The 25,944-nt window shown below is 39.2% G+C and overlaps 1 protein-coding gene across 4 annotated transcripts in view; it reads left to right on the top strand.

The window, feature by feature from the left end:
- The window catches only part of IRAK3 (interleukin 1 receptor associated kinase 3), a 56,728-nt gene extending 33,808 nt beyond the window's left edge, over positions 1 to 22,920 (top strand). For 2 of the 4 annotated variants that reach the window (XM_035256182.3, XM_035256181.3), the window contains exons 7-12: positions 2,262 to 2,376; positions 3,467 to 3,585; positions 14,643 to 14,841; positions 15,109 to 15,171; positions 15,259 to 15,423; positions 17,476 to 22,920. In XM_035256182.3, coding sequence (XP_035112073.2) covers positions 2,262 to 2,376; positions 3,467 to 3,585; positions 14,643 to 14,841; positions 15,109 to 15,171; positions 15,259 to 15,423; positions 17,476 to 17,943 — 1,129 coding nt within the window. In that variant the 3' untranslated portion in view covers positions 17,944 to 22,920. The remainder of the gene's footprint in view (positions 1 to 2,261; positions 2,377 to 3,466; positions 3,586 to 14,642; positions 14,842 to 15,108; positions 15,172 to 15,258; positions 15,424 to 17,475) is intronic. The other 2 variants (XM_078338043.1, XM_035256183.3) reach the window with 1 other exon arrangement.
- Positions 22,921 to 25,944: the final 3,024 nt, after the last annotated feature.

Raw genomic sequence — 25,944 nt, 5'->3', positions numbered from 1 at the left:
ACAGAATTTTAAACTCCATAGAATGTGACTTCTGATTCCTTTTTTCCCCTTCTTTCTCAAGGGAAGGGGAAAAAGCTAATAATTTTTGACGACCTGGTTTTGGCTTAACCTTTTATTTAATTTTCTTTTATTTTTCTAAGTGCACTAAAAGGTCTACAGCAGGAATTAAATTTTCTGAAGAACCTTGGAAATAGATAGTTCTAATTACTGATTACAGTTAAAGGAACAGGCTCAGTGCGATTAAATAACTTGCCCAAGTTAACACAGCCAGTAAAATGACCAGAGAGTCTGACCCAGGTTAGTTGTTGAAGTCTATTTACTCTACCACACTGTGGGGCTTGCATCATTTTGTCTGCAGAAGGCACTCAGAATGTTTGCTGAACTGATTTTAGAAGGTATCAGATCTGCTAATCTTCTGATGTATATAATCTAAAACCCTACTGATTTAAAAATTTGTAGCGAGAGGTTGGGTGGCATGAGTCCATAGGCACAAAACCAGCAAACTTTCTCCAGGTATCTCCATGTTCCATACCTTAGTAATCTTTAAAGTATCTTGTTTTTGTGCTTGATCAGTAATACTTAAAAATAAACACATGGTCTTTTCTCCTCTCTGAGCAAGAAAGTAGAGCACCAGGCCATGGCTGTATCCGTCTGATGTCCACTAACTATTGCCTTCCAAAAAATTCATCTCTCTGAATTATTTTAAGATGCAGGAGAACCAACCAGGTGTACACACTGCTGTTAAATATACTAACTCAATTTCCTTTCAATCCATTGCTTTTCATTTTATAGATGTGGTCAGAATCATAATAGGTGTAGTGATCTTGTTTCACCGAAGACTTTGATATATTTAAAAATAAAATCTTCTCTGTGTGTGTGTGTGTGTGTACATATACACACACACACACACACACACACACACACACACACAGAGACACATGCTTCCTTCCTCGAAGTAAAAGGAAAAAAAGGAAACAGAACCCTCCCATCCCCGCCACACACAATATATATATATCAGAGTGTGTATGTTTATAGGAAAATTTTGCTACTGTAGAAATTAATAACAGGCTTTTATAAATAGAATCTTTTTTACAGATTTATTTTAATATCCCCAATCCTGCCCAGAACATAGTAGTTATTCTATAAATAATTTTTGAATTAAACTGAGTTCATGGTGTGTATGAATTTCATGTTTTATATTTCATAGTTGTTACCTGGGTTCATAGTGGTGGCACACATAATCAAGGAATTGAGATTTTTGTTAATAAGCTAATAAATGATTGTTAGGGAAAAAAAGCCTGAGAATCATATACTACACTGACATAGAAATCTGTGATTTAAAATCAATGATATGTTCTCAACATCAAACATTACTGGTCATGTGGATTTAGATAATAATGCAAGCTTTGCGAAGATACTGATGTCTCTTTTCAGCCTTGTAACTGGTACCTAGCACAGTACCTGACGTACTGCTCAATAAAAGGATGAGTGAAAATGGTCTTTATTCTTACATTTTGGTGATTTTAACTTATATACTCAAATAAATCAAATGAACAATTTTAGTTGCACTGTTTTTACCTAATAAATAAGTCATGTTGTCTTTCATATTGATAAAAAATATGTTGATATTGAATAGTGTTGTCTACCTTTTATAAAGTTTCCAACATCACGAATCTTTAAAAATCTTAATTTTCTAAAACCTTCTGCCTTATATTTGGATATTTTATTTATATTTACATGATTACAGTCTATCAAAAAGAGTAACTAGTATTTGCTGGAACTTTTTTTTTTTTTTGAGGCGGAGTCTCTCTCTTGTCGCCCAGGCTGGAGTGCAGTGGTGTGACCTTGGCTCACTGCAACCTCTACCTCCCAGTTCAAGCAATTCTCCTGCCTCAGCCTCCAGAGTAGCTGAGGTAACCAGGTGTTCGCCACCATGCCCCAGCTAACTTTTGTATCTTTAGTAGAAACAGGGTTTCATCATGTTGGCCAGGCTGGTCTCAAACTCCTGACCTCAAGTGATCCGCCAGCCTCAGCCTCCCAAAGTGCTGGGCTCACAGGTGTGAGCCACTGTGCCCATCTGTTAGAACTCTTTAGACCAATTTGGAAAGCAAATCTGTGTCCTATGCCCAGTGTGTCTGGCTGAATTTATATTCTGCTTTAGGCCTATTCTCCACCCCATCTTACTACCCCTACACCAGAGTGTTGTTCATTTCCTGTCTGAATAAGCAATTTGATGGCCTTAAACCCTTTTTTGTTTCAAGGTTTCACCATCCAAACATACTAGAGTTGGCCGCATATTTTACAGAGACTGAGAAGTTCTGTCTGGTTTATCCATACATGAGAAATGGAACACTTTTTGACAGATTGCAGTGTGTAGTAAGTTCTATCTATTACTCTGTCTGATCCTCTGACCCCCTGAAGCCCTGCGGGAGCTGCTGAAACCTTCTGGGAGGGCTGGGAGGCAAGATGTGTTTGCATGAGGGAAAAGCGAAGGATGGGTTTCCCAAGGAAGCAGTACTTCTTGGATTAATTTCTTACCTTTAGAAGACTGAGTAAATACCTGAGTTAAAGTGTTTTGTGCAAGCATGTTGAGTTTTTACTCATTATACAGTAAGAACCCAGCATCTTTTAGCAACTATGTTATATTATATTAGATTCTGTACCTCCAATGAGTTGGCATCAACTGCTCTTATTCCTTAGATAATTTTAATTTATATAACTTTATACAAAGTATCCTTCAATACAAAGGATAGCCATTACAGTGACACAGACCCTAAAGAGGCAGGCTGGACAGCATAGCAAGATCTAGTCTCTACTAAAAAAAATAAATAAGTAAATTGCTGGGCATGGTGGAACATGCCTGTCCCAGCTACTTGAGAGGTGGAGGCAGGAGGATTGCTTGAGCCCAGGGAGATGGAGGCTGTCATGAGCTATGATTGTGCCACTGTACTCCAGCCTGGGTGACACAAAGTGAGACCGTGTCTAAAAAAAAAAAAGACAGAGAGAGAAGGGGAGAGAGATTGAAAAGGGAGTTGAATAAATGCCATGATCCCTCATAAGATGTTTTTGGAGGTTAATTTTAAAAACTGTTTCCAAATAGGTTAAGTTTTAGTTAGGATGAGAATAAAAGCAGATTATCTCATTCACACTATTGTACCACAAGTAATTTAAAAATCTTACTTAATGAACTTTTAAGCAGTGTTACCTTACTAGCTATGTTTTGTGTAAGCTAATATTAAGAAGTATTGAGTATTTTCATTGTCTGTAAAGAGGCCTAGAACTGTCATCAGTAGCAGAAGGAAACCCATCTGGAATTAAAAATGAGCTTTGGAAAAACCAAACGCTGATTCGCCCATCTGACCCCAGCTTGCTGTCTGCTTCTATTCTGGCGTACGTCTGCATATGAATACATAGGTAGTTTTTTCCTCAGAAAGTGCAACCAAACCGATTGCTGTTGTCGTTTTAGAGTGGTACGGCCCCACTCGCTTGGCACATTCGAATCAGCATATTAATAGGAATATCCAAAGCCGTTCACTACCTGCACAACATTCAACCATGCTCGGTCATCTGTGGCAGTATATCAAGGTAAATGATTCCAGAGCTTTAGGTTGTACCTGAAAGCTTATTTTATCCTCACATGTAAGTCATACTTCACACTATTGTCTGTTGCAGTTCTCCTGGTGTGTATGTGTGTGTGTTAAGAACTCTCATCTAGGTATTTAAAAATCTTACATTTTTATTAATGAAAAATGTGTACCAAATTTAAAAATCTATACGTATGTTGCCAAACGGAGAGTTTACATTATTTTGGGGAATTACTAATGAACAATGTAAGATAGACAGTTCTGTGTACAGATGGTCCCAATTTATGATGATTCAACTAAGTGGGTTTTTTTTTTTACTTTACAATGGCACAAAAGTGATACATATTAAGTAGAAATCAAACTTTGAGTATCCTCATGTAGTCACTCTGTTTTTCACTTTCAGTACAGTATGCAATAAATTGCATGAGGTACTCAACACTTTATTATAAAATAGCCTTTGCAGTAGTTGATTTTGCCTAACTGTAGGCTAATGTAAGTGTTCTGAGCACATTTAATGGAGGCTGGGCTAAGCTAGGATGTTTGATAGGTTAGGTGTATTAAATGCATTTTCAACTTACCATGGGTTTGTCAGGATGTAACCTCATAAGTTGAGAAGCATCTGTATTTTAGTAATTATTAATGGCACTTTGTGAAATAAACCTGTATTTATCTCACTTTCTTTTAAAACTGAAGTTTAAAGAAAAATTAAGCAACTTAGGAATTCCTAGCAAACTGACAGTAGTAAATAGCGATGAAAATTCTTTGTCCTCGAGTCTCCAGTGCCTTGCTCATGCTACTGAGCCTGCTGTCTCATAACTTTATATATTAACCTATGACAAGCTGAGCAGCAACCCCAGTGTTCATTTTGAGACATGAGAGAATTAGAAACAATGTCTCCTGTATTTCTTCTTCTAGACATAAAGAATCATTCACACAGAGTAGATACCCTTGTAGCAAACCCCCTGTGGTGATTTTTTTTCTATTTGCCCTTTATCTTGAACCCGTCCAAAAGTACATGAATACACCTTTGCTGAATATCAGGGAAGACTGAATTTAAAAGGTTGCTCTGCTTCTGAACCATTTCCCAGTGTCTTGAAAAAAAAACTTGTAGTATGATTTTGACTTGGGCAGAAGAGGAGCTCATAGCTTACTTGTTTGTTTTTCTGATAAAATGAACTTCATATGAAAAGACTCTAGGTTTTACTTAGTTCTAAAGGGGCTTCTCTCATTAGAGAGAGTTCCAAGCCAAGTCTTAGGAAAAGTGGGTCAGGGCAGTGGATTTAATTGAAAGAAAGGGTGAGAATATTCCTGGTGGAGGCAATAATGTGTTCAAGGGAACAGAGTAAAGAATTGCCAAGTATACTGCAAAAGCAAGAGAAGTCAGTTGATTGGATAAGAAAGGACAAGGTTTGAAAATAAGGTGAGGTAATACTAAAGAAGATTAAGGACTGTGGTGAGTAGGGGCTGGAATGGAGTCTGGGATGCTGATGAGGCTGAAGAAATAGGTTTGACAGCTGGGCTCTAGTGAGGGTCTGCAGCTTGTCTAGGATATAGGTGGAAACCCAAAGGTTCTAAAGTCTCTTACGTGGTCTCACAACTTAACAGGAGGCCAGTTCTTCCAGGTCACTGTCCTGGGATAGTGCAGAACTATAAAAATCACTGAAGTAACACTGCTAGACAGAATGCCCAACAGGTAACAAAGATACAGAGTACCCATAGAGATCTGATCAGATACAAGAATGTTATGGAAGAGACAGGGCTTGAAATGCATCTAGCAATGTATTTTATATTTTACTTGGTGATGGGGCTGCTGACAATTGTTGCCTTTCTGAGTGTTCCAAAGGGTTCAAGGACTTAAATATAAACCATCCATAGAATGTGCCCACACAGGCATGTGTCAGGGTATGGAGGTCCATGACTATGGATTTGTTTGAGAACTGTGGTTTCACAAGGGCTCATCAGTGTGTCCCTGCCTGTTCCATAGCAAATTAGTCCCTTCCACAGCCATTGAACTCTTGGCCTTTCTGCTGAGCCTGCCAGCAAAGATGTTAATTAGTGCGAACTATAACAGTAGATTTTCCCCTTGTGTTTGGTGATGTGCACACCTGTTCTCTAGAAGCTGGAATGAGACCAACTCTGTTCATTTGGGCCACTGAACACCTGTCAGATGGTAATGACAGTCAGTCTCCAGCAGCCTCAGCCAGATGTGATTGGCTGACCTATATTATTCTCCTGAATCTCTTTAAAATGAATCCTCTACTGTACTCTTAACCTGGGCCTCCCTGATTCTTGGTCCCTCTGTGTGTAGCTCAGTGCTTTTAGGATGGAGCTGTCTGAAATCCCTGCCTCTTCTGCCTTTGTCATATTAATTTTCTAAATCTATGTAAGGGAAGACAGCTTCTAGGAGGGATGCAGTTTCATTGCACAGCTCTGATCATTGGCTCAGAAAAGGACATCTCAAAATCTGTGTTAAACAGTGACCTTTTCCCCTAGTAATTCAGGGCTGTTTTTGTTGGAGGAGTGAACAATGGAAGATGCTGTTACCTTGATTTTCTTTTCTGTATTTGGGCTTCAGACTGATGAGTGACAGAAGACTTTATCCTAAGTCTTTGAAATTATTAAAGTATGTTTTTAATAGTATGAAGTAACATGGAACAATGTTTATAAAGTGAGATTAAGTGGAAAAGCCAAATTAAAGTAGCACATAATATATAATTATAGTTTTGTGTAACTACAAATTCAGGCGTTAAAAAATATTACAAGTAAAACACACCAAAATATCAACAATGCTTTATTTGGATGGAGTAACTGTGGCTTCTTTTTCATTGGCTTATTTTTTTACTTCTTTTTATTTTTTAGATTGAATTTAAAGAAGTATGTTCTACTCTAACAATAACATAAAATGTATTATAAAAAATGAACTTGGCATCAGACCTTTCTATCTCAAGCCAAATAATTAGAAAAAGTTTCAAAAGATATTTCAAGTTATTAAATGAAACCCTTATCAGTTCAATCATTCTCTGTCATTGATTCTGTCAGTAAAGAAGCTTGATAATTTGTCATTTTTATGGTTTTAAAATAGTTTTTAAAATGAAAGTTGGAAGGTTTATTATTCAGCAGCCTGGTGCCCAAAGTGTGAATAACATCTTTTGTCTAAAGCAAAGTAAAATGGTGCTCATGTCTTCACCTGGGAGGAGGGAGGATATGGATGTGGGAAGAGCACCAGAAATCTGGGTTCAGGTCGGGCGTGGTGGCTCGCACTTATAATCCTAGCACTTTGGGAGGCTGAGGTGGCTGGATCACTTGACGTCAGGAGTTTGAGAACAGCATGGCCAACATGGTGAAATCTCATCTCTACTAAAAATACAAAAAAAAAAAAAAAATCAGCCAGGCATGGCATGTGTCTATAGTCCCAGGTAGTCCAGAGGCTGAGGCAGGAAAATCGCTTGAACCCAAGATGTAGAGGTTGCAGCGAGATTGCTGGGGTACAGGTAAAGAAGGGGAAGGACAGATAAAAGACTGGGGAGAGGGTGTTCCAGAAAAAAAACAGGCATTTCAGAACTTTGACTAAAGCCTGCTCCAGAGTGGGCAGGTCACTGGAGGCACCTCCCTAAACATATCTGACCTCATCCTAATTGAGAAGCTGATCAGGGTAAAGCTTGGCCAGGATTTAAGAGAATACAGGGTCACGTTCTCCTGTAACAGTCGCTAGACTTGTGAGTATAGAGCTCAGTACAAAAAATAGGCAAGTATAATGTCAAAGAATTTGAAAGCAACAAGAGGTCAACTTAAGACTGTCTTGGTTGGCTCTGAATGTGCAAGTGAGAAAAACATTTGGCCACTCTCTGGCCACAGAAAGATAATATCTGGGTCTGAACCCAGATTTCTTTTTTTTCTTTTCTTTTTCTTTTTTTTTTTTGAAACAGAGTCTCGTTGTTGTCCCTGTCTCTTATCATGGGTTCAGAGTGTTGCTTGGGTCACGTAGATCTCAGTATAAATCCTGACTCTGCTACTATCTAGCACTGTGATCTTGGGCAAGTTGCTTAATCCCCTGAGGCTCAGTCTCCTACCTCATCTGGAACTGGAGTGATGGTGCTGCCTCTCCTTCCAGGGTTGTGAGGAGGAAGTGAGGTGATAGACTCAAAGCACAGCCCAGGCCTGGCAATGAGCTGTGATTACCTCCTCCCCTCTGTGAGACTCTTCTGCCTCCCAAAGTGCTTCATCCAACCTGTCCTTGAGCCTTTGCTGTATGGAGGGCCTGGCATTAGTTATGGGGGTCCAGCTCCATTTAGGTGCAGCTCTCATTATTCAGAATTCTTTTCTGTGGAGCTAAAATCTTGTGACTTGCCCATTAGTTCATTTTGCCACTGACATTATATACAGCTAAAGCAAAAGGAGATTAAAGCTCATTTCATTTCTCTTGGAAACCAATAGTCTCTTAGTCTTCTATGAGTAGCTGAATAAAAAGATGTTGTCTTCAGTTAACTGTAGTAAATTGAAAGAGCACCAAACAGAAAAAGAGTGGGGCTAGGTGTTAGTTCTGGCCTTGCCATTAAGTGGTTTTGCATGGAACAAGCCAAGTCAACTTTGTGGGCCTCGTTTACCTCATCTGCAAGATTACATAGCAGTGATGACAAGTCAGTGTTGTCTCATGTCTGATTGATTGGTAATGATTTCCCATGTGCAGGGTTGAAAGAGAATCTATGGTGGCTGCTTTCTGAACTAAATTTTTGATGTCTGCCAAGAATATGGAGGATGTTTGGGACAATAAATGTACTGGCAGCATTTGAGTCACATATTCACCATTCCTATACTGAGTAGTCTAAGGCTACCCTCAGTTTCAAATCCTCTTTACGTGATTGATTATGCCAACAAATATTTACTTAGTATCTTCTACAGACTCAACATTATGCCCAAGTAAACATCAGGTGGTCTCCCTGTAAGAGCCAAATATTGTAGCTGGGGCTGTACAGTAGGAATTTGGAGAAAGGAGGAGCACTGGAATTCAGAGCAGTCGAGTGAAAAGTTCATGGAGGGCTGCAGAGAGGATTTGGATAAAAATAAAGGAGGGGAGAGTGTTTTCAAGATGAGGGGAACAAAATGAAGAGAGCCCAAGACAACAGAAAGCACAGTTTAGTCTACTGCGTGGTAGGTACTAATACCTTAAGGGTAGCAGATAGGCTATAGTCGGATGAGGGAGCTCAATGAGAGGCAGAGACTTTTCATCTGACATCAACGCCTGCTGAATAACTTGTTAGCAATCCTCCCAGCAAGCCTGAGTTCAGGTATCATAGTTATTATCGCCATCTGATAGAGGAGAAAGCTGAGGCTTACAAAGGTTAGTGAGTGGCTTCTGTCTCGTGGTTGCAGAAGGGGAAAGGGAGGTTGCAGTGCATGTTTGTGAGTCCAATCATCATATTCTTTTTAGGGAATTAAAGGTCTGGGATAACTGGGAGCATGGCATCATTGACAGAGACAGGGAAATTGGAAGGAGAGGAGAGCATAATTTGTGGGCAGAAATTTGGAAATGCTGACATTGGACTCCTAGGGAAAATGTCAGTAGCAGCAGGCATTGAAGGGGAGATCGGGCCTGGAGAGTGGTGAGAGTAGATAGCTTTCCAAGGAAGAGGTTGTCAAAGACACGGCTCAGAAACCCCCACAGGAGAAGCAATGCCCATGTTTCCAAGGTGTTTTCAACAAGTCTGGTGGTTTATTTAGCTAAAAAACGTCTTAATATTTGAACCCTTCAAAGAGAATGTTATAAAAACAAAATCTGCTTCCAGGTGGTGGAATTTGAGAAGGAAAGGGTCTAAAGAAAAGAATCTTGAGAAGTTGCAGTCTGTATTCTTGGCCAAAGACCCTCACGTTTTTATTGGAGAAATGAAGATGTTTTTGAATTACAGGATCACTTAAAAGCATCACAAAGCAGTAAAATTCCTTGTTAATTCCCTCCTATCCCTTAGTGAGCTTAATTGTTTTTGCATTTATGAATGATTTTAAATGGAAATGCATTTTAAAATCCTCAGCATTTTCCATCCCAGGCATTCATTCCTGCTAATGTTTCTAAAGCAAAGAGATAATCTTAGTGAACGTTTCTAAAGTTCCCTATAAAATCATGTTCTTTAATCAGTATTGCCATTTGTCTCCTGCCAAGTAAAACAGTCTTTCATACCAGGGAAGTGGTCTAGGAAAAAAAAGCAGGAAGAGGCCATGTGCTTCAAAATGGTTATTTTTTAAAAATGGAAATTTATCAGGGATGTAAGGTCAGAGTGAGTGAGTGCATGGATAATTTCCTTTCCAAGGGACTAGAAAAACTGAGTGTGTGGAAAGAGGGCATAGGGGGCCACAGATTGGCCCCTCCCTGCGACCAGGACAGACTTGCCTGAAGACCCAGGCTCTTCCTGCCTGTATCCCTAGACCGGAAGATTGGAGCCCAGCTCAGTGTTTAACAGGGATAGCAAAGCCTACAGGGAATGCAAAGTCTTTTTCTTGGTTTGACTTAATATATTCTTTAATTAATCAGTCTCCTCCCTGTCCCTCTTTCCCCCCTCAAATAGCCTATTTTTATCTTTCAGACACATTTTAGAGAGATATAATTATTTTTCCTCAGATTTTCCTATTTTCCCCCAGTGCCTCCCCTCTTCTAAAATATCCAGATTTGATCATTTCTTCTAAGGGATGCCAAAACAATTAAATATGACATAAATTTAAATTTCCTCTATTAATTCTATTTGCCACCACTCTAAGCCCAACATTTATTTACTTATACACATAGATACATAGATGTACACACAGTACAGGCCAGTTTTTTTTCTGTCTCTCCATTGTCTTAAAATGTCTGGAAACCTGATTTTAGTTAGGTTTCCCCAGAGCTTCTCTGGAACTATTTGAAACTCAGCCAATTTTGTGAAATCAACTAACTGAAGGGTTCTCAGGTCTCCAGGGACGTCCTACAACCCCCTGCATTTTTGTTCCTTAAGTTGGTGTCTTTGGGCTTCTTCTAGAGATATGTAACCAAGCCTTTGGGATTTTAAGGTAAAGTGATGGACGTAGGATGGACAATGGCCAGTCTACATTCTTCAAAGCATATTCTGAGACCTTCTGTGAGTGTCAGACACTCTCCTTACGTTTTCTCATTTAGTCCTGGTAAGAACCCCGTGAAGTAAGCATTATCAGATCTTTATACCAACAAGGAAACAGGCTGAGTGGGGTTGTGCCAGTTTGGATAGAGTCAGAGTTTCACAATTAAAGGAGGAACACCCCTTACAGGGCCTTTGCACAGAGTGCCTAGACTCGGAAGGCACCAACAAAGCAAAAGCTTGACTACTGTGTCTCTCAGACCTGCCTAGGTTCAACAGGGATGAAAGGGAAAGCTCCATGGTCCCACAGGGACAAAAAGGGTTTCAGATTTGTACCATTCCAGGCAAGATGCAGTGCACATTTAAGTTGGGGTGGGGTGCACAACTTTTCTAATAGCCTGCAGGTTCTCGGAGAAACTGAGTCTTGCCTCATCTGGTTAGGGGAGGCACGGCATTTGGTGAGGGGTGTCTCAGTGATGCAACAGCCACCACACAGACAGCACATGTGTGCTGTTGCTTCAAGCTGCCCCAGAGAGGCCACTGGGTCCTCTTTATCTCTGGGGCCAATCTGTGGCTCCCTGCTCCCTCTTCTCTAGATCGTTCTTTGGGTGGAGTCCTGGCCTTTCCTGAAAGTTTGCAGGCACCCAGGAGTTGGACTGCTGGACCCATATCTCCTCTAAATATATAGACCTTTAAAAACCCAGTCATGCTCTTCCATGCCAAATACAGTATTTGCACTTGAATTCAAATCATGAGTTATAACCTAGATGGAGCATCTTGCCTTATGTTTAAGGCCCAAGGGATTGAACTTAATTAGGAGATAAACTGGTGAGCAAAGACAACAATTCTCATTACAAAGTAGCATTTGTTTGGGGGATTCAGGTCTCCCCAAATATTGTCCTAGAGACCCCTACTAATAAAGATATTAAGTAACATCCTAGTGTCAGGTGACAAACTCCTCACCTGTATAGGATTCGCCATTCTTCCTTAGTGTGTAACCAATGATCATTGCATTCTATCTGGAGAGGCAAATGGCCTCTCTGTTAAGGTAAATAGCCTTGTACTAAAGAGTAGAAAACATGGATTGCAGGAACACGAAATTGAGGACACGGACCTTGGATATGGGTCAAAGATGTCTTTTGTCTATCTCTTTGGTGGCCACAGTTGCTTGCAAGTTGCCCTCTTGCATGCTATTGCTATGATTTTAGTTATTTTAGGTTCTTAATTTTGGTATTTTGTTTTCGCCACACAGGCTAGACTTACTCAGCTGACCTGCATGGAAGCTGAAGGCACTTTGTGTTTGAACATTCTATTTAAGGCTGAAGCAGGGGAAAAGAATTAAGGTAGAAATTGATTGTTGAAGGGCCTTTTGCAATTTCTGCTTTCCTAAAACAGAACATCCTTCTTCCTCAGCTACCATTAACCTTTATTTAGAACAGAATAAATCACTGGACTCAAAATTTATGTTATACACTAAAGTCAGCTGGAAAACGACTTGTCTTTTCACTAAATGTCATTATTCAAACTATAAATTCAGTACCCTAGAATAGTTTCACATCTTCTTGACGGCCTTTCACTGACCCAAAGTCCTCTGTGGGTTTTATGGTGTAAGCATTGTTTGTGGTTACTCAACTCCCTTCTGCCCAACTTTCACAGAAGCTGACTCACCACTTGCTGAAAGCATCCCATCAGCTTTGCTATGAGTCAAATAAATTAATAAATTAGAGTGAAGGTTTTGTTGTTGTTATTGTTGTTTCCCCCACTTTTTGTACTTAGAAAAGATTCAGGGTTTTTTGTTTTGTTTTGTTTTGTTTTTTAGTGTTTCACAAATTCAGCTTTTGGATTCTCATGATTCTGGCATTGTCAATTATAATTCAATGCCTTTTTTAGAGCTGGGGTAGAGGAAGAAGATATTTAGATGTTTGACATTGAATATCTGCCATTCAGACCTTTTCTGCTCTCCCCCTGTGCTGAAATGAAGTGGGGCATGCAGAAGTGACTCTGAAATTGAGGGACAGAAGGTGGGGTCCTGGAAATGAAGGTTGGGGAACTTTTTTCTCACCTCGCCTCCTGGCCCACCTGGCAAACTCCTGCATTTAAATGCTCCCAGTACTCTGAAACCCTCAGGGCACCTCTGGGAGCCTCAGACTTGATCTGATCCATCGAAGAGTCAACCTGGGGAAGAAGTGATTATGAACTGACAGTTTCTTCTTATCTAGAGCTGGAGAGAAGTTGGATCTGACTCTAGTCTGTTCCTCATCTGAGGTATGTCAGGATAGTCAACAGTTCTCCAAATGAGAAAGTAAAAGAGTGGATGAGGAGTGACAGATGGGGCTGTGTGAAACCCGGGCTGGCTTTAGCAGCTTCTGGGTTCTCCAGGGAGAAAGGAGAAGGCAAGGGGAGAAATGACAGCTGTGCTCATTGATGTGAGCCTTGGGAACTGAGCCTCTTTGACTTTCCTTCCATAAATGCTGAGAACACACAGCCGATAAGAGGCCCTAGAGCCCATAAGGTGGGCTCTTTGGATTTTACAATTCCCTTGCCACCCTTAGCAAAAGAAGGAGTGAAATAAAGTTTAAAATGTGTCTTTCTGTATCCTCAAAAGACCACAGGAAGTCCCTTTGTTTTTCTATAGTCAATTCAGTCCTAGACATGGTCTAGACTAGAATCTTTGAGGCCTTAGCTTCATGCATTGGACTGTTTCCCCCAAAGTCTCTAAATTAAAGTAGGACTCAGTCCTCTGAACAGTAAGAACACCTGCAGTTCTGACCTGTGGAACTAGGGCATGCCTGTTGACCTGCTTGTATAGGGATAGCAGAAACTTCTGGAGCTTTTGTAAGATCCAAAGTTCGTTCAGAATTAAGAACTTCTTGATATTCCATAGCTGTTGCTGTAGCACTTTTAGTAACAGCATGTCGTACTGCAAATATACTTCTTGGCATTTTGGATGGGCAGGTCTACTCTTAGACACTTTGGTTTCAGGGGATAAATAGCAAATTCTGAAGAGCCCTAAGCAAAGCCAAGAAGTACTTGACTTTCTCTTGGTTGCCCCACCTCCTTCTCAATGTCTGTCTGCTCTCTTAGAATTGATTACTAATCTTTCTCCTACCTGCCATTTTCTGAGCATTATCAACTGCTGGGGAGGATGCTATGCACTTTGTTTTCCCCCTGCCAGAGTTCTTTTCTCATTTTACATGGGAGGAGAGAAGGCACTGAGGCTTACACGGTGAAGGACCCTGTGGGTGGTAATGGAGCCAGGGAAAGGCAGAGCTCCTGGCTGTACGTTGTGGGAAATGGAGCTCTCTCTTGGCTTATCCTTTCCCATCCCTGCTTTGACAGCCCTTTGAAGGTAAAAGTCATCCAATGCCTACCCTCAGCCAAAATGTGAGATGATACTTAAGGTTTTAATGTGACAACTGCTTAAATTGACTATAAGCACTTTGCCTTTGTCTCTGCAAGCATTTGCATTTTAAATAAGACTCAAAAACCAAAAAAATCATAGAGTTGAAACCATGGGATAGGGCGGTCATGAGGGCCAAGATTCCTGAAATCATTCCAAGTTAGTGGCTCTATGCTCATATGCCAAGCATTTCACAGCACAGCTCTTGCACATAACAGACACATAATCAGCTGACTAAAACTCAGTTCATGTTCTCCTTAAGTGTAAGGAAAGCTGTTTTGGTTAACTTCAGTTTTTCTTAGTGAGAAAGCATCAGCTTTATCCAGCAACTTCGCATATGTATCTTTAAGTTTGAAATACCCACTCTTCCTAGGTCAGGTTTTTATTCTAGGTTGCAGAAAATAATTGGATTTATACATTAGGAAAAATGAATGAATGTTCGGTAGTTCATGGAAATTTGTTTGGCTTTATTTTGACAGTGTTTAGAATTAACCAGAAATTAAAAGGGTGAGCTTAGCCTGTTTACACTGAAGTGCCTTTATGATATTTTGTCTTGTTTGTCCCTAATCACAATTTTAGTGCAAACATCCTTTTGGATGATCAGTTTCAACCCAAACTAACTGATTTTGCCATGGCACACTTCCGGCCCCACCTAGAACATCAGAGTTCTACCATAAATACGACCAGCAGCAGCAGTAAACATCTGTGGTACATGCCGGAAGAGTACATCAGACAGGGGAAACTTTCCATTAAAACAGACGTCTACAGCTTTGGAATTGTGAGTACCAACTACCAGTTAACAAAGGAGGAGAGTTTATTGCTAAAAATGTTCCAGATTCTAAGAATTTTTAAAAGAGTTTTAACTTTTAGACTCATTGATTTCCTGTTAGCCCATCTTATACTTTAATTTTGTATAATCAAGCAATTAATAAAATATAAAGTCATTAATTAAAATGAACTATATTCATAGTCATGGTTAATAGTTGCAACAAATTGTGTGTACATTTTTAAGATATATAGCTGACTTTCTATATATTCCTTGTAGGTAATAATGGAAGTTCTGACAGGATGTAGAGTAGTGTTAGATGATCCAAAACATATCCAGCTGGTAAGAGTTGTCTTCATTCTGGCACCTATCTCTTGATCATTTTCTGATCAAGTTCTCTGTGATAAAATTGTCTCCTTCTCTTCCAAGCGGGATCTCCTTATAGAATTGATGGAGAAGAGAGGCCTAGATTCATGTCTCTCATTTCTCGATAAGAAAGTGCCTCCCTGCCCTCGGAATTTCTCTGCCAAGCTATTCCGTTTGGCAGGGCAATGTGCTGCAACACGGGCAAAATTAAGACCGTCAATGGATGAAGTGAGTATGTACATGGTTTTATTCAAAACTGAGCCCACAGAACCATGGGAAATCTAAACTAGATAAATTGTGTGTCTAAGTGAATTCTTTGTCAATGAGACAAATCCAGCCTCTAACAGAAAATTCCAACCTAATAGTTTTAGCATTTCCAGGTCAAAAAGTCACATTATTTGTTACTCTGGTAGAGGTCATTTCTAGGTGGAACCAAGATCACACCAAAAAAAAATTCAATGTAAAGACATAAGTGAGCAGTTACAGGGAACATTTTATTCAATTTTTTTTTTTTTTTTTTGAGACAGAGTCTTGCTCTGTCACCCAGGCTGGAGTGCAGTGACACTATCTCAGCCCACTGCAACCTCTGCTTCCCCTGTTCAAGTGATTCTCCTGCCTCAGCCGCCTAAATAGCTGGGATTATAGGCATGAGTCACCATGCCTGGCTAACTTTTTTATTTTTAGTAGAGACAGGGTTTCACCATGTTGGTCAGGCTGGTCTCAAACACTGACCTCAAGTGATCAGCCCAACTCGGCCTCCCAAAGTGTTCTGTTTTCATCAAGAGATCCAGCTCATTATAAATTCAGCATATATTTTGCTTATCCATTTTTTAAAAATTATTAATCTGTCCATAGACTTAATAACCCATTTATTTATGTGTTTATTTACACAAACAAACAAATACTTATTTAATGCCCACTCTGTGTGTGCCAGACTTTGTATTGGGTGCTGGGAATACAACAGTGATCAAGATGCAATGACTACCATCAAGCTCACTGTTCAGAGGAGTCAGATCAGTAAACATAGAATGTTGGTCCAGAAAAAGAAACATAATGATATACAGAAGGCCAGGTTGCTGTGGAACATGGACTCAGAATACATTAGCCTGTGGAAGTTAAGGAAGCTTCTTGATAGATACAACAGCTTAGCTATGATCTGAAGAACAGGTTGGATTTAGGCAGCAGTAAGGATGGAAAGACATTCTAGGCAGAGAGAGTGAACACCTGCAAAAGCTCCAAGGTGGCAGAGCCCATGGTGCTAAGACCATGGAGGGGGGCCGTGAGAGAAAGACTGGAGTGGTTAAAATAATAGAAGCTTCCATGGCAGAGGGATATGAACTCCATTCTAGGAATTTAGATTTTATCCTGAGTCTATCGTAGAGCCATGCAAAGGTTTTAAACTAGGAGTTGACATAATGAGAATATAAAGAGCACTGGCCTGGGAGTCGGGAGAGCTGTATTTCAGGCCTGACACCACCAGTAAGTGTGTGCAGCCAAGAACTCAGGAAGAAGCTATGAGATGTATCATGCAGGGACAGGGAACTGGAAGCCTGGCGCTCTGGTGTCAAACAACAGGTCTGTACCTTACTGACTGACAATACTGATTCCCCTTTCTGAGCCTCAGCTTTATCATCTATCAAATGAGAAGATTAATGTTGTTTGTAAAGGTTAAATGAGATAATATATGTGGAAGCACTTTGTAAATGTTAAAGCTCTCTCCATGTGAATATGAAGGCATGTTGTATGGTCTATTCATTAGATCAAGGATTATCATATCTGGCTGTACACCAAGTCATCTGAGGCTTCTAAAATACAGATTCCTGGACCCTGGTCACCTTATTTTTTGAATGACAGTCTCTAGGTTGGGACCAAGGGATGTACGCTTTAAAAGAGCTCCCTAAAACTTCTGGCATTTAAGAATTACAGATCGGGCCCCCCATTTCCTCCTTCCCTTCCAATCCTCCACATATTACGGTTGAAGTAAAAAATGTAGACTTGCCCAAGCTCACAAAGCTAGTTGATGGCAAACCTGAGGCTTAAGTCAGGTTTCTTGGTATTTACTTCAGTGTAGTTTCTTTTATGCCTTGTTTTAAGTCACTTAATTTACTCCTCAAAATAAAGAGTTTTAGCTAATATTTAAGATCCATTCTAATTTGAAATTCTATAGTTGAGCTAATTTCATGAAAATGAAAGAATATTCTTTATAGGTAGAGAGAAAAAGGGTAAAAGGAGAGGTTTTTCAAACTTAATTCAATGTCTGTTTGCTTCTTTGTTAATTAGGTTCTAAACACTCTTGAAAGTACTCAAGCCAGCTTATATTTTGCTGAAGATCCTCCCACGTCACTGAAGTCCTTCAGGTGTCCATCCCCTCTATTTCTGGAGAATGTACCAAGTATTCCAGTGGAAGATGATGAAAGCCATTTACTGCCTTATAATGAAAGCCTGAGGATAGACGAAATGACTCCGAAAACTCCTTTCGAATGCAGCCAGTCTGAGGTTATGTTTCTGAGCTTGGACCAAAAGCCAGGGAGCAAGAGAAATGAGGAAGCTTGCAACATGCCGAGTTCTTCTCGTGAAGAAAGTTGGTTCCCAAAGCATATAGTTCCATCCCAGGACTTAAGGGCCTATCAGGTAAATATGGATCCTTCTTCAGAAGCTCCGGGCCATTTTCGCAGGAGCTGGCCAGTGGAGACCAGCCATTTCTCCAAATTTTCCTGGGATGAATATGAACAGAACAAAAAGGAATAAATTCCATCATAAAATAAAGAAAAAAGCAAGTGTCGTGTAAGCACCTGAGTATAGGAATGACCTTGGGAAGACATTGGCTCTATAAACAATGCCAAGACAATGATCAGTGGTGAGTTTGGGTGATGCAGATAAACAATCTGGACAATTCCATTTCTTGTTTCCCAAACCCTCAAACAGAGTGCCTTAAAAAGTTGTTTTATCAGGATAATTGCCTCATGACCAAACCCACGCTCAATTAGAGGCTTTCAGAATTCCTTAAGGTCATTGGTTCTGACTTTAGCCAAACAAAACAATCAAAACCTCCCAGAAAGGGACTGGATTCTAATGTCTTCTCCATTGACCTCAGTGTGAGTCCTCAGAGCCTCCATCTGCCAAGAACATTCAGTTTGATTTCATCGTTTGGTTTAGCTCGCTTACAAGGGTTATAGGAAATGTCTAATTTGTAAATGTTAGTAGATACCTTTGGAAAGAATCACCTTGCTGTTCTGATTGACCCCTCATGTTTTCCCATTAATCCCTGACTAGCCTGCTTATCTGAAAATGAGCCAGGTTCACCCTTGGCTGTGGCATGTTCTGTGTAGAGAGGGGATTTCTTCCCAAGATCCATCCTAAACTCTTAGGACAGTTTATCATGTATACTATATATAATGTAAGCATTGACTATTATTACAGCTTTTTGAAAACATGCTTAGTAACCTATTATAGCCTAAGTGGATTAGATGAAATTTCCATCAAGTAATTTTTGTTCCTGAGAAAATGGCTGGTCAAGGGCTTAGGTCAGCTTTTTGTTTGGTCTATACCTTCCAACTCTGGGCCTTCACTCCTGCTGTTTCCTGGATCTCCCTCTTTTGAAATCCTACCCAATCATCAGAGCTCTACAAAACAGGCAGCCTCCAGGAAGCTTTCCTAATCTCTACAACCAGAAGTACTCCCTTGATCAGTATTTCAAGAGCACTTTTTTTGTATTTCTATTTTATACTTGTCATTTTCAGAATGATATCAAAACTGCTTGTCTCATCTCTTTTACTAGGTTGTAAACTCCCTATATTATTTTCTATAGTTTTTGTAACAAATTATCACAAATTTTGTGACTTAAAGTAACATAAATTAATTATTTTGCAGTTCTGGAGGTCCTTCCTTCTGGAGGCTATCGGGGAGAACTCACTGTCTTGCCTTTTCCAGCTTCTAGAGGCCACCTGCATTCTTTGGCTCATGGCCTATTCCTCCATCTTCAAAGCCAGCAATGTGGCATTTCAGATCTCTCTCTCTCTCTCTCTCTCTCTGTCTGTCTCACCGCATCTTCACTACCCTCTTTCTCTCATTCTGACCCCCCTGCCTGTCTTTCATAAAAAACTTGTGATTTCACTGGGCTCACTCAGATAAGCCAGAAAGATCTGTGTCTCAGACCCTTAATTTAATTAGACCTGCAAAGTCCGTTTTCTCGTATAATGTATTCACAGGTTTCTGGAATTGGGACATGGACTTTTTTGGGGGACCATTACTCTGTCTGTCATACTCCCTGAGTGTGTAAGGGCTGTCTCTTCAAAGCCTAATGTGTCATCCTACAAAGGCAGGTGTTTCCTTATAAATTAAGTTGAATTAAGTTACTCCTACGAACCCACATAATCAATAATTCAGCCATAATAAACATTGTTGAGTAAATTTAAAAGGGAGGATAATGACTATGATGATGGATAGAAACACTGAAGAAAACCATTTTCAGAGGATTTACTGAAACTTCCTCTCCAGGAGGCTTGTAGCAGAAGGGTAAACCTCCAGCTTCTCATCCAGCAGAGGCTCATCATGTCTTTTGTTTTATTTTTTTGGTGAGTCAGTGTGGTTGGGTTAATTGTACTCACGTTCAATTCCATGTTCAAGAACAATTAATCAAAGCAGAAAATCATCAGGAATCAGTCAGGTTAACAGATGAAGGTCAGAAATATGGAGTTACAATTCTCCAGAAAGGCACAAAGTGAGACTAAAAACATGATAAGTCTTAGTCTGTTTGACATGCTTTATACAGGCCCTGCATAAGCAGTTGGGAGAGCCCGTGCCCACCGCTGCTTTGTGGGGTATCTGGCTGCCCAGCGCTCTCTGCCCTCCTCTGATCACCAGACATGTGAAAAGGTTGGACTAAACTTCATGTAACTTTTATTCCTGTAACCTATCCTAGTTTGGCAACTCCTGATTCCGCACGTTAATGAAAGGAAGCAGCAAAAGTCTTTGACATTTGGCCTATATATTGCAAACCATTCTGAGGCTGATTTAGCTTAATTTACAGATATAATCTGAGATTATATTGGCTGAACTGGGAAAATTAATTCACAAAAGAGATCAACAAGAATTGGCTCTGTGTTAAACTGTTTTTCACTTAGAATATGGACCCCCACCAATACATTCAATGAAGGGTCACTAAGGAAGCTCTGATTAACACCAGGCCCATGCAGTTACTCAGCACATATAATCTATTGGTATTATGTTGATTTGAACTTGCTGAGCCAACTTAAAGCAGGGTTCCTCAAACTGCAGTGTGCATCAAAATGACTTGGAAAGCTGGTAAAAAACATGGATTGCTGGGTCCACCAAGTTTCTGATGTAATAGGTTTGGGGTTAGAAATTTTGCTTTCTAGTAAGTTCCCAGGTGATGCTGATGCCACTGATGTGAAGCCCACTCTTCACATCAGTGAAAACCACTTCCTTAAAGTGCTCTCAAATTGTTATAGATTGGAAGATCCTACCTTGCCCTCTACTGGTATGTTTTTTGAGAAAAGGATCATTTCTTTTCATTCTATTAAATTCATCCTATTACCTGGGATGTTCGTTAGCACAGAGTAGAAGCTCTAGAAAGATTGTTAACCAATGATCTTATTGACTAGATCATCTTTCTAGAGTATGACTATTTTGGACATCTTAAAGATGAAGTCAGATAAGCTGGCAGTGACCTGATTAATGTTGTGGTAAGATGCCACTGTGGTTGGGAAATATCTTCTGTTGAATGATCCAGTCCTCCTGACTAGACTTCCCTTCTAATGGGTGTATTAATAAGGGTTAGATATGAATTAAATGTTGCACCTTTCTTGGGTAATAAGAGGATAGTTTTATGGTTTCATGATGTGGAGACTAAGATACATAAGAAACCAAGAATGAGCCTCTGGGTGTTCCCTCTCATCAACAAACATGAATTCATAATTTTACTTATTCTCATCTTTGTAATGCACATGGGTAATCCTCCAGGCAGATCCTATTTACTAAGCTTCTTCAGGCTTTTATCCTATTTTTTAATGCCCAAACACACGGAGAAAATATTTTGTTGTTTTTGAAATTAGGTATGGGATTTCTGACATGATCAATTTTATTGACTTCTTGAGAGTTGTAATGATCTGTGATTCACTGCATAATATTGTAGTTTTACAGGGTGGTACATCACCCTGTGTAAAACAACTTTTATGACCTGAGTACTGATGAGTACAGGAAGTGAGGTTTACATGAGTAGCATTTATTAAGCATCTGCTAGAATCAAAGCACTGCATTAGCTACTAAGTTACCAAGTAAGATGCAAACAGTTTGGTAAGAAAGACAGGGCATCTACCCAAGTCAACTGTTCAGTGGCATCTGCTATTTGAATCACACACCAATGGAGCCGAAAGTACATGCTGAAAGGGTGAGAAGAAGGTGAAGAAGGCTTCCTGGGGAAAGAGATAAGGAATTAAGAGAAATAGAAAAGAGCACTGAAGAAGTACTCAGGATGGTTATTCAAGAAATTTGGGGGTCCACAGCAGCTCTGCAGAACATCCTTGGGGCCAGAAAAATGGGGTAAGGGTGAAGGGAACTGGGTCTGGAGCTTCTCATGTTTTTTCCTGGTTAACCCTCAGAATCACCCTGAAGGTGTGAATCCTATCTTATAGGTGAGGACACTGAGTCAGGAAATTAACTTGCTGAAATCAAGTCCTCCCAGTCCTTCCATCAGGTCCTCCCAGATCTGGAGGAGCCAGGATTTGAACTCACATTTGTCTGACTTCAAAGCCAATGCTTTTTCTTGTGTTCCACATTACACAATGGAGCCACTGCCAGTTCAAGCTCCTATGAAAAGGGATGGATGAGAAAAGTCATTTGTTGATTCCACAGACTTTAAGTAGGTACCATGTCTCCTGCCTTTTTCATGAGCCTACTCCTCTGCTACAACTTCTCTGCTACAGGTACCCACCTCTGCAGTTACTTGATATAAGTTAAATAAATCCATCCATCCAAGCTTCCATTCATTGAATATATATTTATCAATGGCTTCCTTTGTATCAGGCACTATTCTAGGAGCTGGGGCTACAGTGCAGATCAAAACAAGCAAAGCTCACCACCCTCATGGAGCTTACATGTGAGTGAATAAATCTCAGAGGATTCTCCTGTTATAGGTCCTGGCTCCTCTGCCAGCTCTTCCAAATGGGTTCAGAGAGATTTTCTCCTTGTCCTCTTGTGTAACTGATAATCTCATGGTGGCCCTCACTTTGCTATTCATATGCACTAAGTAGTCTGTGGTGTGCTTTGTGGCCGGCAATCATGACAGATTCTTTTCTTCTATTGGTATATGGTTTCTTCAGGGCATGTGTTTGGCTGCTGATGGCATCTTCCAGGGGGTCTGAGGCACCTAACAAACCTCAGCTCACTAGCACATGATACTGGAGTTGCCTGTTAAATTATCTTACCTTTCTTCTTCCACAGAACTGCAGCTTTTCTGAGGGCGTGGTCTATGTATGTCCTGCTCATTTTTTGGATCTCTAATGGCTGGCACAGTACCTGGTGCATAATATGGTTAAACAAATATTTGTAAAAGGGTTAAATCAAATAGTCCCTCAAAAATCTTCAGAATCAAGAATGTCATCTAGATTGCACCCACAGTTTATCTTTCTAGTATTCGGAGTGTAATCAATCATTGCTGAAATTGTTCCATTTCACCATCCTTGAATAAAAACTATTAATTTTAAATACTAGTATCTGAGATACCTTTGAAAAGAAAATTAGTCATTGTATGTATTGCTTATAAATTTTCTCTAAGGTGGAAAATATTCCCAAACCATGTCTAAGCAATGATAAACCAGTGTTCTGGCAGAGAATAGACTGATGTTTGTGGTGTTTTATATCTGTCTTCCTGTTCCAAATCATTTGTATATATTTGATGGTCATGAACTTGGCTTGCAAGTATTTTCCTGGGAAGCATTTTTATTCCAAAGACCTGTATTTCCTGCCAGACCTTCATTTAAGAGACTCATTATGGATGTCATCTGCATTATTGCAAACTTTTCTGGCCATCTCTATAAATAGCAAGATAATATTTCCATTGAGTTTTTACATTGGCTCTTGAATTTTAAAATACTCTCATAGACCAACATAATTGAAATGGGGGGTAAGGAAGTAAGAACTGCTTACTTGCAAGAAATGCAGGCTCGTTGTTGTGTCTAGTGACTGCTAGGTGCATTCACACATCTCTTAAGCTTTAAACAACCTATTGAGCAGGTTTCCATTTCCTTGATCTATTAGATCAAAGAAAATGAGGCTTAAAGGAGTTGGCTCTTGCCCTAAGTCACACTACTGATGGAATGAGAATACAGAGCAAGCTGCTTTATCCAAGTCCAGGAAATATCTGCCTTGAAAAAGTGTAACTTAAAAATTGAAAGTATTGCCTATTTAAACATGAAAACAGCTAATAAAGATATGTGTGTTTTTTAATTATTATTAATTTTGTCCTCCCATATTGGCAAAAATTAAAGCAACTGACAAAAATGGCATTCTTGTTCACTACTGGCAAGAGTGAAAATTGGTAGAATCTTTCTAGAAGGCAATTTGGCAACATGCATCAAAAACCTAAATGTTGATACCCCTTTACCCAGTAGTTTGTTTTGGAATTTATCCTAATGAATATCATAAACATAATGAAGCATACTTTTGGGCTCTGTAAACTCCTAGAAGCCCAAAAGTATGCTTCATTATGTTTGTGATATTAAAATATTGGAAATAAATATTCTTCAGTAGAAGATGGATTAAATAAATTCCATGCAGTTGTCATTAAAAAAAATATTTAGATGTATGTTTATTGCTATGGAAATGTGTTCCCAAATTATTATTGAATCAAAAAGCAGGTAACAGAATATATGTTTAATGTGAGCTCATTTATAACATTGAATATTTTAAGATAATACATGTTTCATAGAGAGATCTTCACCAAATGTTAAAGACTTTTTTTATGGGCTGGTATGTGGGTGATCTTTACATTCTTCAGACTGTTATGTATTTGAAACTTTTATAATGAGCATATTTAATTTTTATTAGAAAAGAATAAAATTTTTGGAAAAAAATAGTCATTCTCTATATTTCTACATTTACCTAGCTCTTTGCTTAGTTGTGCCTTGGTGGCAACTAGTAACTAGTAATAATGTTTCTGTTCCATTGCTCATTATTATTTTTATCTTCCTACCTTAGTAACTGAAGCTACGAAATGGATTTGTCTGGTATCCCTTAAGTAACAAGTTTTGAGAGGGCATGTAACAAAGCAATGCAAGAGGCAAAAATCAGATAAGCTGAAATACAGAAGAGCAGGGTACGGATCACAGTATACAACTGCAAGTGTTTTGTAATTAAATATTAGTTGATTTTGCTAAAATCTTTTTTCAAATTACCCGTAAGATTCATACTTACAAATCCCAACTTCAAGGAGTTATCAACAGTTAAGTGAGAAGACCTTTGGGAAGATAAATTTTCCACAACAGAATGTTCATTCTCCAGACTTTGCCCCACTATCCATTTTCAGTTTACATGAAATTTTTACCTTGCTGTAGTTATTAGTTGGAAATGAAACTTGCAACAGTGCAGAGGAAATTTGAATGAATACAGTGTTTTTCTGTAGCAGGTAGAGCTGGATCTTATCTAATAAAGCTAATGGGATTTACAATGCATTAATTATAAAGGGAAATAGCAAAGTATACTCCAGGGTAAAATAGAAGTCTAATGAGTTCTAGCTGGGGGGACTGTTTTGTGCACATAACTAAGTTTCAAAACTGTGTAAATATGATTTTAAAACAGTTCCTAGGCAGATCCAGCTAAAAGATAAATGAGTGCTGGGTTTTTAAGAGCATAAAACAGCCACAGCATTTTTTTATGATACCAAATGAATGTTTTGATGCTACTTTGTGTTTTCTGGAAGGAAAATGCCAACTAATACTAACTGTATCTTCACTGCAAAGAGTTCAGCAATTTAGGAAATCTCATACATGCAGTGTAAAATGGGATAATTTCTAAACAACACATTGCAGTGAGGTTACTCTAGTGATCTTCTTAATGTTCTTAACCCCATTATTCACTAATTATATTTTCATGTCATTCTAAATACGTACAGGCTAATTATAGCACAGTTTCTGGACCATTAAACATTGGGTATTATGATATTTTTCTTATGATTATAACCCAGGATTTTTAAAAAAGAGCTACAATGACTTCAGCCAAGGGTAAATACAAATCTATGACCTTTTATTGTTTTTATTTTGTATGTCCTAGAGGAAAATTTAAGATTCTAACATGCTTACAAAGCCAAATATGAATGTTTATATTAACTCACTGCTGGCAGCTCTAAGGTTATTACTTGAGACAGCAGGCAGAGCAATCTCTGACATTTTCATTATGCATTTGTCTAGCAGCTTGAAGAGGGGAAATAATTCATGTGATTATGAATAGCCTATCTTGGCTATTAAAATGTATTTCCCTAGTAAGAAATGATCACTGTATTTTAGAAGACATATTCTGACATGTCTCCATCTTTCCCCCATCTCATATCCTAGTATTGTCGTTCCTAATTTCAAAAGCAGTTGAATGAACCAAGTAGCATCACTGCCTCCTGTTTAAAAGGTCTCATCAATTACAGTGAAACTACACCTTCATTTCACTTTAGCCTCTATTTCCAAGGCCACACTCTAGACCCTATCACCACCTGCAACTGCTACACATTAGAAATCATAATAT

Source organism: Callithrix jacchus, chromosome 9 (assembly GCF_049354715.1).
Source record: "Callithrix jacchus isolate 240 chromosome 9, calJac240_pri, whole genome shotgun sequence".
Taxonomy (NCBI): Eukaryota; Metazoa; Chordata; class Mammalia; order Primates; family Cebidae; genus Callithrix; species Callithrix jacchus.
Note: the sequence above shows the minus strand (reverse complement) of the source record. Positions and strands in the feature narration are given on the sequence as shown.